The 14,672-nt window shown below is 56.1% G+C and overlaps 5 protein-coding genes across 5 annotated transcripts; 3 read left to right on the top strand and 2 right to left on the bottom strand.

Moving 5' to 3' along the window:
- Nucleotides 1–856: 856 nt before the first annotated feature.
- Nucleotides 857–6,452, top strand: LTE1 (Guanine nucleotide exchange factor lte1; the record flags this gene model as incomplete). Its single annotated transcript, XM_028638683.1, has 2 exons — nucleotides 857–1,287; nucleotides 1,397–6,452. The coding sequence occupies 2 exons, from the start codon at nucleotides 857–859 to the stop codon at nucleotides 6,450–6,452; spliced, it is 5,487 nt and encodes a 1,828-aa protein (XP_028496801.1).
- Nucleotides 6,453–7,860: 1,408 nt separating this feature from the next.
- On the bottom strand, nucleotides 7,861–8,855 carry RPS0 (structural constituent of ribosome; the record flags this gene model as incomplete). The annotated part of the gene is made up of 3 exons (XM_028638682.1): nucleotides 7,861–8,108; nucleotides 8,178–8,626; nucleotides 8,686–8,855. The coding sequence occupies 3 exons, from the start codon at nucleotides 8,853–8,855 to the stop codon at nucleotides 7,861–7,863; spliced, it is 867 nt and encodes a 288-aa protein (XP_028496800.1).
- A 401-nt stretch (nucleotides 8,856–9,256) lies between these two features.
- D7B24_004513 (uncharacterized protein) lies at nucleotides 9,257–10,272 on the top strand (the record flags this gene model as incomplete). Its single annotated transcript, XM_028638681.1, has 2 exons — nucleotides 9,257–9,302; nucleotides 9,359–10,272. 2 exons carry the CDS (start codon nucleotides 9,257–9,259, stop codon nucleotides 10,270–10,272), a joined length of 960 nt encoding a protein of 319 aa, XP_028496799.1.
- Nucleotides 10,273–10,467: 195 nt separating this feature from the next.
- Nucleotides 10,468–11,718, bottom strand: VMA6 (H(+)-transporting V0 sector ATPase subunit d; the record flags this gene model as incomplete). The annotated part of the gene is made up of 4 exons (XM_028638680.1): nucleotides 10,468–10,551; nucleotides 10,605–11,497; nucleotides 11,547–11,635; nucleotides 11,687–11,718. 4 exons carry the CDS (start codon nucleotides 11,716–11,718, stop codon nucleotides 10,468–10,470), a joined length of 1,098 nt encoding a protein of 365 aa, XP_028496798.1.
- A 474-nt stretch (nucleotides 11,719–12,192) lies between these two features.
- On the top strand, nucleotides 12,193–14,325 carry NOP58 (Nucleolar protein 58; the record flags this gene model as incomplete). Its single annotated transcript, XM_028638679.1, has 3 exons — nucleotides 12,193–12,227; nucleotides 12,280–12,369; nucleotides 12,483–14,325. 3 exons carry the CDS (start codon nucleotides 12,193–12,195, stop codon nucleotides 14,323–14,325), a joined length of 1,968 nt encoding a protein of 655 aa, XP_028496797.1.
- Between the last annotated feature and the right edge of the window lie 347 nt (nucleotides 14,326–14,672).

The following is a 14,672-nucleotide window of genomic DNA, read 5'->3' as shown; positions in this document are numbered from 1 at the left end:
TGCCCAGTCACATTCGCTGCCTACACGGACCAGTACCGGCTACCTACCCACCTGGCTCTGTTGCCGTCTTGCTGGGCTGCCATTCTGCCCGCTCCCGTGAACTGGGACCTGTAAATCCCCATCTGGGTCTTACCAACTTCAACTGCCTTCCCATCGTCGTCATCCTCCTCACTCTTCTACTGGGCCTTGCCTGTCTGTCAACTGTCGTCTGTCACCACCAGCCTCAGGTTTTCTGACACTGTTCGGCCCCCATACATAGGTCTGACGAGTACGTGCTGTGCATTGTGCTGTCGCGACACGAGGCAAAGACACGCCAAACCAAACCTATTCGATTCATTCGTCGACCGTCTCCTTTCTTTCGACGACTCGCATCCAGTCACAGTCGCCAAACGCCTCCCCAACTCGGTCGACCCCCTTTCGCCCCTCCTAGCCTCAGCTCAACTCGAATTGACTCGAGTCGCATTGCCTCACCACGACTGGGAACAATTTTTTCCACCCCTTTAATACACCGTTGCCTTCGACAACCAGCTTCTCTCGGACCAGATCGTACTCCTTTATGGCGTCGACACGTACGTGACTTTCCAGCAGCCGCTGCACCCATTTCCTCAAATACCAACGGGACGCACATGCAAGACCAGAGCATCCTGTCACCTTGCTTGGCGACCTGAGATCCTCGCGACGCAACATCAACGAAACCCAAGACCAACAACGACAGATCGATGACAACCCTCGGTGTTTCTCTCTTAGTCTCCACCGCGCCATGCTAACCGTATACAACTCTGTGCAGTGACCTCGACGAGCAATATTCGCTCGGCATAAGTCGCCCACACGACGTTCTTAAGCTTGAACGCCCGTCATGGACGTCATGAGGTCGCCCTCGCAACCTGCGCCCACCGGCCTAGGTCTTTCCATGCCTTCTCCACAACGAGACGTCTCGCAACCCGCCACCACCCTCAGCCCTGCACGAAAAGCGGCACGCGAAGCAAAACGGAGGAGAGCTTCACCACCCAAAATCGGCACCTTGGGAGGAAAGGAGAGTGCAACACCCACGACTCTGAGTGGCACCAAGTGGACTGGAAAGACGCGCTTCGCAAGCTCAGCAACATCGAAACCACTCCTTCCCGTCACGGAGCGCAAATCCCAAGAGGAGAAAAACACTTCACGAAGGGCACGTGGCAGGGGCAGCGACGACAAGGTCGACATTGCTCCAGATGGTGGTTCGGCTGGCCGTGATGGACGGCAGTTCACGGTGGCGAACGTCGGAAACAATGGTCGCATCTACCTGAGGTAAGAGCGCAGCATATTTTGGTGGTTGCAGCACAGCCATGACAGGTTCAAACTTGGAAAAGAAAGCATAGGAAGCGATAGGACGTTGAACTGACCATTCTGGTTGTAGGCCCTCTGTCCGACCAGCACATCAACGATACCCCCAGCCTAATTTTGTTTTCCCCATGACGCCGCCTGGCACAGCTGGGCTTGACACACTGGCAGGTAAATCACAAGTCGCCGACGGTGTGGAACCTATGACAACCACCAACAGTCTGTGGACGCCATCGCCCTCTACCCCGGGAACCGTGCGGAAGCAGTATTTCCAGACGCACAGTCGCCGCCCGACCGGCCACCGACGCGCGCTTTCTGACTCGACGATACGCGATGACTCTGATGTCGGTGCATTCAAAGTGGTGATATCTAAACCGGGCGAGCATCTGAATCGACCAAAGACAACGGAAGACATCGACGCCTCTGGAGGCCCACTGCTGGACATTGACATACCAACCTGGAAGATAGGCAACCCGCGGTTTACAATGAAAGGCACGCCCTTTTTCCGAGGCTCGAGCTATGCGCCAACAGAAGAGATGCCGAGGTCCAGTAATGTCTCTTTTCTGCGCTCCCAGCGCGGTGACGTTGCACCCTATTCGGGCGAGAGCTCGTCGCTCGGGAAGCCGAACCCGATCTCGATCCCTCACATCCGGTACCCGGCCGTCGACGCGATGAGATCGCCTCCAATCACATCGGCCCGCCTGCCTGCTCCTTACCGTTCGACATACCTCTCAACCCACTTAATCATCGAACCCGCAATGTTCGATGCTCTTACCTTCAGACCATCATGCGACGACAGAGCAATTGTGCGATACGCTACAGCGACTGGCGCGGTCACTGCCGCAACACCTCCTCGACTCGTTGCCGAGATCACATCACCCACGTTCCTCGACTATGAGCTCATATCAGACTTTTTCCTCACCTACCGCGCCTTCCTGGAACCTTCAGATCTACTCCGAATGATCGTGGCTCGCCTTCGATGGGCGCTCGGCCGCGATGATGAGGTTGGCATGGTTGTCCGGGTTCGCACGTTCGTCGCTATTCGCCACTGGATCCTCAACTATTTCATGGACGACTTTGTGATTGACTACGGTCTCCGAGTGTCCTTCTGCAACCTCCTCAACGACTTCGTAGAGGAGCTCTCTCAAGACGCTCGAGCTCGAAAAGTCCAGCTTAAGATTTTGGCCGAACTGAAAAAGTGCTGGAGGAGAGTGTGCGCGCAGTACTGGGACGGGCCTGAATTTGATTCTTCTCTCGACCCCGATGAGCCCATAGCGCCGGGAGGAATTGCTGGCCACCGTAATGCCTCTCTGGACCCGTCATTTTGGGAAAACACAGACCTGCCGCCTCGCCTGTCTGGCCTGTTTTCTGCTGTAAAGCAGACCGGCGGAGACGAGAGAAGTTTCTACGCTGACGTTTCCCGAGCGGGCCACGTTGGTGATTCACACATCTTGGGACCGCGCCCGAGCACGCCCGAGAACCAGATCGCCCAAGAGTTTGAGCCGCGGCAGACCTCGCCTAAGAGTATGGCCAGCTTGGATGTTGTCTCATGCTCGTTCCCCGGTAAAATCGGGCGAGCTGCGCATCCAGGATCTAGTAACCCTATGGCAGTTCATCCCGTGCCACCAAGTTCCGTTTACACAAACGCGGCTGCTATCGCCACAACTCCCCGAGCCCTCACCGGCAAGCGCGTTCGACCGAGCGCTAATCATCAGAGAAACGGCAGTCTGACCGACTCCCTCAGGGAAAGATCTCACTCTACCGACAAGCTGGGCTTGAATCAAGATACCGAGCACCTTCTCTCTTTTCCTTACGCAGGAAGTCTGGTCCGTGGAAATTTACTTCCTCCCGGCCAGCCCTTTGTGGAGATACTGCCCCCCAACATATCCAGCGAACAACGTGAAACAACCATCTTCCAGCAATCCCCACTGGGCCCCGAGAAGAGCATGGCGTCAGCCATGTCAGGACCAGGCATGAAGAGGTTGATTGGCAGTGTGCGCAGGGCTCTTAGCACAAGAGGCCAAGGCGTGTCTCCCACGCAAGGAAATTTCATCAACATCTCGCCCATAGGCCCTCGTGGTGCGACGACGAACCGCCTGCCTGGCACCGCCATCGTACCACAGGCTCGTCCGCATCAGAACGGCGTTCGACCGCCCGTCCGAATTGACCTCCTCGGTGCTGAAATTGCGGAAGACTTCAAAAAGGCTGTCCGAGAAGATGCTGCTGCCGAAGCTGAGCAGCGCGCCCTGGCGCTGCGCCTCCCGGCTGACCACCCTTTGCATAGCGCTATCCCAGACGAAATGCTGGAATATTCAGCTGCGCATATAGAGACACTCCTCGGTAGCCCCTCGATGGCCAATCCTATCATAGACGACCACTTGCGACCCATGAGCGACACAGGCATCACAACCGGCAGCAAATCCATCGTTTTCGTCGACGATACGCTTCCGTTTGGTCTACCCCTTCCGCTTCCCTTACTGCGTGGCCTGAGACCCAGCATGCATGACTCTGTGGGCCACTCTGAGATCGACTTTGTTGATAACTTGCTCCCGACGAATGCCGATCCTACGCCTCCTAATACGCCGCCAGCAGATGAATTGGGAACGCCACGAAGATCGTCCAGGACTCTTAACCGACATGCCATCCGGCCATCGCTCTCGTCTGACAATCTGCCTCCATTCGTTCCTGACCTTGCCACACTGGGTCGTGGAGAGCACGGTACTCAACCATCCGTGGACACCGGCCGGCCCTCCAGCGACATGCCGAGACCCTCCTCAGAATCCAACAGACCTTGGACCGGCGTCACCGGCATCCCTGGCCACGCCAGACCACCACTCTCTGGCTCTGCGCACTGGCGACAAATGTCTAGCAAGACGAATCAGTCCTTGAATTCTATCCTCCATCAAGGAAACACGTCCTTTCGGAGTGACTACCTACCCCCGTCGACTGTTCGGAGTTTTGATGCAACGACTTATTCTGAAGAACGCTCCATCGCAGACGATGATGTGGAAGCTCTCCCGCAACCTCTCCGCGTACTGCGACGTAGGCGTGGGGGTGATTTGCGAGCTGCCACCAACACGGGACAACTGGATACTTTGCCGCTACACAGGACGCGGTCCGTTGGCTCGCTAACAACCTACTCTGAGTCAATCCGCAGCTCGTACTTGCGAAGCCCTGAGCAGGATTCTAGTGCCTTTGTCGATGTTGCTTCTAGCCAGTTCTCATCAGAGCATGTCAATACTTTCTCGCTCGGTGTCATGGCGGAGCAACCACCTAAGCGCGACCTTTCTCTGTTCAGCACTCATTCGTCCAAGCCAGTCATGCGCCCGTCCTTTGAGGCAGAAGCTCAAAAGCTCGCACAAATTCCTGATGACGCTAATGATGACGGTGGTGTTGAGTCTGCGTTAGCCAAACTCGAGGGCAAATACGAGAAAAAGCAGTTCAAGTTGTCGATGGAGCCCACCAACACACCCAAGACGATTACCGCTCATCTCGAAGGGGCGTTTGGCGGTTCAGACATGATCGAGAAGCAGGGACCCCGGCATTTGCATCTTGGTAATGGGGTAGGCTCTACTACTGCTCCTCACTACGTTGATGACTTGTCTTCTCAAAGCGGCCCGATCACCCTCCACGTCCCACGGAGGCGAGCGCATACCGATGCAAAGTCATTCCTCTCGGATAAGTCAGGAGCTTCGTATTCGTCGATTCCATTGCTTGAGCGCGGGCTCACAGATGATGGGAGGAGCAAGACTGGCACGGAGGAGTGGAGGGGAAGATCCATACTTGTTGACCGCGGCGAGGCATCTCCTGCCACGACGCCTCGGCCATCGCCGCTCTGTGACTCTCAGCACCCGTCATACGAGTTTGTTGAAAAGACCCGCAGTATGGATGGAGTCCAGCCCGAGAACACAAGGCACAGTCCAAGCGAAGACCAATCTTACCTGGACTTGGAAAGTGAAGACGACGGAACCGATCTCTCCTCAGAAATGTCGCTAGAAGTCATCAACTCGGACGACTTTGACGGAGAGGGCAGCTTCCCTCCGATAGACCGCAGCACGTCCGTCATCAAGCGAATGCCAACCCATCCTTTGGCTGACTCAAGTTCGGAACGAGAGAGTCAGCCTCCGTCGCCGCCCATGACCTTGGCTCAGGCTCTCCGAATGTCTCCAGAGACCGCCACAGTCCCTCAGCTTCACGAGCACCAGTTGTGGTCCTCTAAGCCTTTACCACTGCCGCCTACGCCCGATACAACGCCCACTGCGGCTCACTATCCGAAAGATGCTCGGAACGCCTCAGATGACGTGGCACCTCATGTCGATGCCAGTGTCGCAAGCGACAGATTCTCTAGGAAGTTTTCGATTCATCTACCTTTCATCCTGGCTTTTGACTCGGAAATCCTCGCACAACAGTTCACACTGATCGAAAAGGACGCACTCAACGAGATCGACTGGAAAGAACTCATCGAGATGGGCTGGAAAAATGCAACTAATAACGACTCGCGCTCATGGGTTGACTTCTTGCGTAACACCGATGCCCACGGCGTCGAGGTCGTCATTGCAAGATTTAACATCATGGTCAAGTGGGCCTGCAGCGAGATTGTTCTCACCCAGAACATTGAGGAGCGAGCTCGGTGCATCATCAAGTTCATTCACCTGGCAGCCCACTGCCACCGCTTCCGCAACTTTGCGACCATGAGTCAAATTGCCATTGCCCTGACAAGTCAGGAGGTTGCCAGGCTTTCCAAGACGTGGGCCATGGTGCCACGTCGGGATATGCAGACGCTTCAGGAACTGGAATTACTAGTCTCCCCAACCCGCAACTTTCACAATCTACGGGCTGAGATGGAAGGCGGATCCGACTCGGGATGTATTCCTTTCGTCGGCATATATACACACGACCTCCTTTTCAACGCACAGCGTCCGTCCGAAATCGCCAGTTCACCTACTACAGCTCCTCTAGTCAATTTTGAGCGATGCCGGTATGCAGCCACCATCGTCAAGACTCTCCTCAGGCTACTCGAGGCCAGCACTCTCTATCAATTCCAACCTGTCGAGGGCATCACCGAGCGATGTCTTTGGATGGGCGCATTGACTGATGAGGAGATCCGAAGACATTCTGAGAGCTTAGAATAAGCCAGCGTGCCTTGCCTACTCATACACTTACCTTGCTCCATGACAGCAAGGATAAACTTACCCACCAGCCTAGGCTGGAAGCCTGATGCCGACCGCAGATCCGCGTTCTTCTGTAAATGTTCACCACATTTTACTTCTCTCGACATAGACACAACCCCGCACGCGCATACTGTACACCTAGTCCACTTTTGGCCCAGCGGCTTACATTTGGTCCGACCTATACATAACACTCCTTCCTTCCACATACACATTTCCTTGGATTGCAGCGAATTCTCGTCCCACACAGGCGAGAAGCGGCACAGGCATCAACGATTCGATGACTAAGCAGCCGTCGCGATGGCGTTCGCGACTGGCTTATTGTTTTTATATTCTTGTACACATAATCGGCGCGCTTGAACCGCACGTTGAGGATGGGATGGGAGGGCAGGGAAGAAACAAGTCGATACCCCATGACGTTCTTTTTCGTGAGCGAGCGACTAGGGTCGCATTCAGAGTTGCAGAGAATATTGATGCTTCAGAGCGACGACGTCGACATCGTTGCCATAAGCAAGGCGGATGGGGAATGATACCCTTATAAGAGACTTGCAGGCAATATCATTATCAATTGCTGTGATTTGCCTTGACTCACTCAGTCCTATGCCGTGCAAGACTCGCGCTCTCAGCAACGTGACGCCAGGATGCGGTTGACAAGCCCGTATGGTTCCCTAATGGGAAGCGCGCTTTATCGTGCTGTTTGCTTCGCTTGTCTTCCTGTACCTCGCCCCAATATACACAAGCTCGCCTCATGGGTTCCTTGAGCCCGTGACGGCGGCTCAGATGTACACCCTGGCTGCAAGCACTACCATGCAGGCGAGAAGTTCCACGACGACCACTGTCATATTACACCCATTGGTCAAAACGATCACGCACGTGAAGTCATAGTGTTGCACTTTCAGCAAGGTATCTTTTTTGGTGTCTTCCCACGAATTTGATAGCCCGTTCCAAGTCTCCACAGATCACAGTTCAGCACCATACTCCGAGAGCACGAGAGGAAGAAGGTACAAATGAGAGCATAAAGGAAAGGGCGGGCAAACGATCAAGTTCCACCCCTTTGGCGTCGGTACACACAGGGCTTTCCCTCTCACCACTGGCCCCTAAAAACGGGTTCGGCTGAACCCACCCAAGAGTCCGGATCGAGTATCTTTCCCTCATCAGCGCGTTCCAAGCCGAACCCTTTCCCTACGATATCCTCCCCTCCAAACCTTTTTTCCCTACTTCGTATCCTCCGAAGGGCTAGAGAGTGCCCATGTTTGCGAAGAAGAAAGACAATTGGTTCCAGAGAAGTGGCCAACCCAGAAGAGTCCCAGGCGGGCGGTTTTTCCCTACGTCCGACAGCGGTTGCGCATTGCTCCTATGATACAAATACGATTTACCACTCGGTCTTGGTGGCCTCGCCACCCCACTCGGTGCTGGTGCCGGCGGCGGGGGCGGCGGCGGGAGCAGCGGTGTTCGTGGCACCCCACTCGTCGGTGGTGCCGTCCCAGTTACCGGTGGCACCGGTGAAGCCGGCGGGGGCGGCAGCCCACTCGTCGTTGGTGGCCTCGGGGGCCTCCTCCTCGGCGCCGACAACCTTCTCGTCCTCGACCTTGTCCTCGGCCTCGGCCTCGGGGTCGCGGTCTGAAGTAGGGTGTTAGCGGGGCGCGGAATATGAGACACACAGAGAGGCAGGGAGCGGAGGGCACATACAGAAGTACAGATCGGTCATGACCTCCCAGGGGGTCTCGCGGTTGTAGATGGTGCCGCGGAGGCGGAGGACCTCACGGGCGAGCATCCACCAGACGAGACCGATGGAGTGGCGACCCTTGTTGTTGGTGGGGATGGCAACGTCAACGTACTCGGTGGGCGAGTCGGTGTCGCAGAGGGCGATGACGGGAATGTTGACGTAGCTGGCCTCGCGGATAGCCTGGGCGTCGGTGCGGGGGTCGGTGACGATGATGAGACGGGGCTCCTTGAACGAGCGGGTGATGTAGTTGGTGAAGGAACCGGGGGTGAAGCGGCCGGCAATGGCGACGGCACCAGTGTGGTGGGCAAACTTCAGGACGGCACGCTGACCGTAGGGACGGGCGGAGATGACGCAAATGTCGGCGGGGTTGTCGATGGCGGCGATGATGCGGGCGGCGAGGACAATCTTCTCCCTGGTGGACTGTTAGGAAACCCCGACGCCTGACTTTTCGATCTTTCGAGCGCGCCTTACCAGGTCTTGCCGACGTTGATGACATTGACACCGTCCTGGCGAGTCTTCCAGAGGTAAGGCTCCATGTGAACCTGCATGTTCTTGCTGCCAATATGGGCCTGAGCTGCGAGAAGCATCTCAATGTCCTGGCTGGTCGCGTTGAAGACCGAGGGGAGGTTAGCGGGAGCCATCTTGACTGCAGTTGTCGTTCTTCCTTCGGGGAGCTGGAGGGATGATGAGGGGGGGAAGGAAAGGAAGATCTGCGAGGGCGCGGATTTTTCGTGGAGGTTTGGCTACAGGCCCGGGGAAAGTTCGCGACGAGCTTCAAAATTCGGCAAAAGTGTGTGGGTGCTGTTGCCCTGAACATGCACGCGCACTAGTCCCAAATAGCATTAGAGCGAAAAAGGGACGTACCCTGGCTAGTTGGCGAAGTAGCATACACGTGATCATCAAGATGGTCCACATCAGGCTTAGCGTACCGCCTGCTGTCTGTCGCCTGAGCAGATGCGCTGGAAATTTTGGCGACTTGACCCGCGATGTACGGAGATCGGGTTGTCGAAGCCAGAGGCGTGCCATCCTAGCAACATACGCCATGCCTCCCAATGTTCAATGCCTGCAAAGGCTAAGCTCCTTTAGCTGTAGGTGTTCCTCAAGAGACCGATTATACCGGCATCGACTGACAGCGGCGATTCAGTATGTCTGCGCCCAGCAGCGACCAAGTCGATAACCCCAAGCTTTCTCCCTGTCATCCAGACAGCCAGCATCTCCTACAAGGAGGCCAAGAAGCGACAGCGTGCCGACCCCTACCGATGGCAGCAGTCACAGCAGCGAAAAGCGGCCAACATCAAGAGGCAACAGGAGATCAAGGCTGCGAGGGACGTGACATGGGGTGACCCTGTCCATGGCATCCCGACGCCCTTTGTCGAGTCTTTCGACTCCGCTGGTCAGGCCGAGAAGTCCACACCACCCAAGGATGAGGATGGCAACTACATTTCCGAGCCATACGCTCTGCCGACGTCACGTCACATCCAGAACCACCTGGTTACCCGCGACGAAATTGAAACCGCCGTTGGGCACGCTTACACCTTGTCCAAGCCCATGCGCAGCGAGATTCGCGACCTCGTCGATCCCGCCACAGAACAGGAGGCAGAGCGGCAGCACGAACTCAGCCACAAGCGTGCTGTCGAGGCGATGAGCCGCATCACCTCCATGAACAACTCTAACTCCAAGATGCGGAGGCACGTCAACATTCGAAGGTGCATTGAGACATTCGGCCGCCACAACACGGATGAAGTGCTCAAGCCAAAGCCCGCCTCCATCCACGCTACGCAGGAGGCCGCACCCATCCGCGCCGGCCCTGACACGGGCAGCTCGGAAGTGCAAATTGCCATCCTGACCGTCAAGATAAGGAAGCTTTCGCAGGAGCTCAACCAGAACAGGGGCTACAAGGACATCCACAACAAGAGGAACCTGCGGCTACTGTGCCACAGGCGGCAGAGGCTCCTGAGGTACATGGAGAAGAAGGAGAGGGGCAGCGAGAGGTGGACCAACCTCCTGGCGACGTTGGGACTCTCTCCGGCTACGTGGAAGGAGCAGATCAGCCTGTAAGACTGTAGTTTTAGAGATGTGTAGACTCGTCATTGTCCACTATGTACACTATGTATACTGATCAGAAACGATGCCGGTCTTTTGCGCGTCATTAACCTTAGGTGCCTCCTTGCGCCGTGATGACCCCGCTGGAGGGATTGCGAGATGGTGGTTGGTATTCTACAGGAAGTTGGGGAGAAAAACAAGACATTTAGATCAGAACACGCTAATGTAGTTGCCAATTCGGTCCTTCTGGTTCTGGGCAATACACTCTGCAATCCAGGTGATGTTCCGGATTTCCTATCCAGGTGTTAGCCGTTGACTGCACAGTCAACCATAGTGGTTCTGCTTACCTGTTCCCTGAGTCTCACCCAGGCGTACACAATGGCAAACGAGAACTGCCTCGTGAATGCGTTCTTGGAGATTTGCATCTCCTTGTGGTAAAACATGTCCTCCAAGCTCTTGCCATCGCCGCTTGCGCCGCCACCCATGTTGCCGGGCCCTGATGCACCTCCGCCAAGGCCGGCGGCGTCGAAGAAGCTTTTGTAGTCTGACTGGCCGTCCACCGCCAGACGCACGCCCTCAAAATCATCCGCCCTCGAGAGCATCAAGGTGCCTTCGGGATAGAGTCTGCCAAAGCTGGGGTAGAGCTTCTTACGATCAGCCTTGGACAGCTCAGTACCGAAGGAGTTGAGGGTAATGTTTATGGCACGACGATCAGCTTCGAACTCAAGGATCTCTGACATGACCTCCGACGTTGGCGTGTTGCTCATCTCGGGATGGCTGTTGACGAAATTATAGAAGTCCTCGAGGTAGTTCTTGTACAAGGTGTTGCGAACAATCTCAATATTGAGCTCGTCAAGGTCCTGGTGGCTCAGACTGCCCTTGAAGTAGGCAGCGAGGGGGGTCTCAATCAAAACGCTGTTGTAGAGCTCCTCAATGTTGGTTGCAACGCAGAGAACTGGCATCGTCTCGAACCATCCGAGGGGGTGACAGCGTTCTAGCAGCTCACGGGTATCACGCTCGTGCAGAGTGCCGGTAATGAGAAGGGCAACGTTGTCGATCATGTAGCCGTAGGTGACGTAGTCCATGAACTGCGCAAGTGCACCGACAGCATTGGCGCGCACATAGCGGAACTCAGACACGAGCTTATCTGTCGTCTTGGATGCGAGGGCCGAAGTCGAGGGGTTTGGAGGGAGGTTGCCTAGGAAGTCGCCGTAGGCAGGGCCAAGCTGAAGCTTGAGATCTGACTGGTCTTAGAAGTGTTCCAATTAATACAGAGGGGCTGTGCGCACCATCAATCGTCTCGCATTGTGTCAGGTTGGAGTAGTTGGATCCTGTGAGTAGACCGTTCCTGTATCCACGAACGATGCCCTCGATGTAGCTACGAAAGTTAGCTGGACGGACGATGAACGCTGCATCGGCTAGGTACTACCCGTTGTTCACGTTGAACAGAAGCCCCTCCATTGCGAAGCAGACTGGCAGACAGTGAGTAGGCGAAAATGAAGTCCTTGGAAGTTCGAAGGTCGGAATTTCGCCGAAGAGATGCGATGATGCTGTTGAACCTGCACCAGCAAAGCTTCCAGGCGACCAAGTTCCCTCATCACTGGATCGCAGGCTGCGAGGCATGGAGTGGCACGGACCATGTCATGTAGCTCCACTGTTCCAGGCGAGGTTCAGCTATGTCGGAAGAATGGTTTATACGGTCACCGTTCTGCATTCGACCTTGCGTCTCCACTCGTTTTCCAATTGGGTGTGGGGCTGGAGCAAAGGCTGCAGAAAGCAAAAAAAAAATTGGAGGAGCTCGACCTTGAAAAATTTCCAACCACCACAATCCGCTGCAAGCGATCTCCTTCCCACGACAAGCAACATTCGTGAGAAGAGCGGAGGATCCCACCCACAGACTGTGTCGAAAGAGTATCGGACTCTGCAACAGTCATCATGTCCCTCTTCGTTCTCGCTGAGACGCCTGCGGGGTGCGTTTCACCCAACATTGAGCTGGATGCGTGGTCACTAACGTCTGCATAGCTACGGCCTGTTCAAGGCTGCCGATAAGAAGCTCCTGAAGCGCGAGGAGCTTACTTCCGGTCCTACCTCTTCCGAGCAGATCAATGACATGTGAGTGGCTCGGAGTTCGACGGCGGCGGCGGATTTGGATTGAGGACCGCAATTGTGCGGTGTGGTCCAAGGGTCGCGTGCGTGTCAAGACAACATTTACTGACTGAAATCAGGCTCAAGCTCAAGTCTTTTGTCAAGTTCGACAGCTCCGCCATTGCCGTCGAGGAAGCCAGCGGACTCCGCGAGGGTCGCGTTCCCCCGATGCTGGCCAATCTTCTCAACGAAATCAAGGACGAGAAGAAGGCTTCGCTGGCCGTCGCCGATGTCAAGCTGGGTGCTGCCATTGGCAAGCTTCCCGACCTCGACATCAAGGCGGTTTCCGACGCTGCCACCTTGGAGCTTTTCCGTGCCGTTCGCGAGAACCTTTCTTCCCTGATTCCCGGTCTCGCCGATGAAACTGTGGACCGCATGGCTCTGGGTCTTTCCCACTCCATCTCTCGCCACAAGCTCAAGTTCTCCGCCGACAAGGTCGATGCCATGGTCGTCCAGGCCATCAAGCTTCTCGATGATCTCGACAAGGAGCTCAACGTCTACGCCATGCGAACCAAGGAGTGGTATGGCTGGCACTTCCCTGAGCTGGCCAAGATCCTCAACGACAACCTTGCCTACGCCCGTCTTGTCGACCTTGTCGGCATGCGCGAGAACCTCGCCGACGCCGACCTTTCCGACATCCTCCCTGAGGAGCTCGAGACCCCCGTCAAGACCGCTGCCGAGATCAGCATGGGTACCGAAATCACGCCCGACGATCTCGAGAACATCCAGCTCCTTGCCCGCCAGGTCATCTCGTACTCTGAGTATCGTACTCAGCTGTCCTCGTACCTCGAGACTCGCATGCGCGCTCTTGCCCCCAACCTGACGGCACTCGTCGGCACTCTCGTCGGTGCCCGCCTCATCGCCCACGCTGGTTCCATTCTCAGCCTTGCCAAGGCGCCTAGTTCCACTATCCAGATCTACGGTGCCGAGAAGGCTCTGTTCCGCGCGCTCAAGACCAAGCACGACACGCCCAAGTACGGTATCATCTACCATTCTTCTCTCGTTGGTCAGGCTACTGGCAAGAACAAGGGCAAGATCGCCCGTTCGCTCGCTGCCAAGACGGCCCTTGGCCTCCGTGTCGATGCCCTGGCCGACTTTGATGGCGAAGATGCCGATGAGGAGGAGAGGGGCATGCTCGGTCTCACCAGCCGCATCAAGCTCGAGAACCTACTCCGCAAGCTCGAGGGCAAGCCTCCTCTGCCCAAGGGCGCCAACATTGCCCCCGATGGCTCGCTCACTGCCCCTGCTCAGTTCACCCTGAACGAGGTCAGGAAGTACAACGCCGACGCTGATGGTGTCGACGGTGCCGAGGTTAACGGCAAGGCCGACAAGAAGGCTAAGAAAGCCAAGAAGGCTCTGATCCAGGAGGTCGAGATGAAGGATGCCGACAGCGAGGCCGAGGACTCGGACGACGACATGGAGGATGCCTCTGGCTCTCCCAGCATTGGTTCCGTCTCGGACGACACGGATGGCGAGAAGCCTTCCGACAAGGCCGAGCGTAAGGCCCAGAAGGCCCGTCGCAAGGAGCGCGAGGAGAGGAGGGTTAAGAAGGCCGAGCAGGACGCCAAGCGTGCCGCTGCTACCCCTGTCAAGGTCACCACCACCAAGGTCGTTGTCGAGACCACTCCTGCCAAGCTCACCGAGGCTGATTACGAGCGTCACGCCGCGGCTGCCGGTATCAGCGTCACCAAGTTCAAGCGCAAGTTCGAGCGCGGTGATGTCGAGCTCGGCCCCGACGGCCAGCCAGTCGTGTTCAGCAAGAAGGAGCTGAAGAAGCTCCGCAAGGCTGAGGAGAAGGCCGACGAGACCCCCTCCAAGTCTGATGCCGAGGGCAAGAAGAAGAGGAAACACGAGGACGCCGAGGAGGCGACGCCGAAGAAGGAGAAGAAGCAGAAGAAGAAGCGCCAGTCGCTGGGTGCCTAAGCGTCCCATGTGTCCTGTACATGTCTCCTCTTGCTGTATGATACCTCGATCTTGGTTGTTTGCTATTTGGCCGGCGTTATTGGCGGGACCCTTGGGGGGAAAAGGTTGGTCTAAACGGTTGCATGTCTCTCAATGCTGGAAATCAAGAAAAGCATTTTACACTCGAGTATGCACTCATTTGTGACGTCCTGAAAGGCCACCTTGACGGAGCACAACGTAGCCTCCTATTCATTTACAAGTTTGCATGAAATTCAAGCTCAGTTTTCTAGAATATTGTGTAGGTCGTGACGCATCGCCTCTGTAAGCGCCGTGTGCTGATGGCACTGGTGGCCGTGCTAAAACCGGGG

Source organism: Verticillium nonalfalfae (genome assembly GCF_003724135.2).
Source record: "Verticillium nonalfalfae strain VnAa140/NRRL 66861 chromosome Unknown scaffold_25, whole genome shotgun sequence".
In the NCBI taxonomy this organism is placed as follows: domain Eukaryota; kingdom Fungi; phylum Ascomycota; class Sordariomycetes; order Glomerellales; family Plectosphaerellaceae; genus Verticillium; species Verticillium nonalfalfae.
This window is presented reverse-complemented; position numbering and strand designations above follow the sequence as displayed.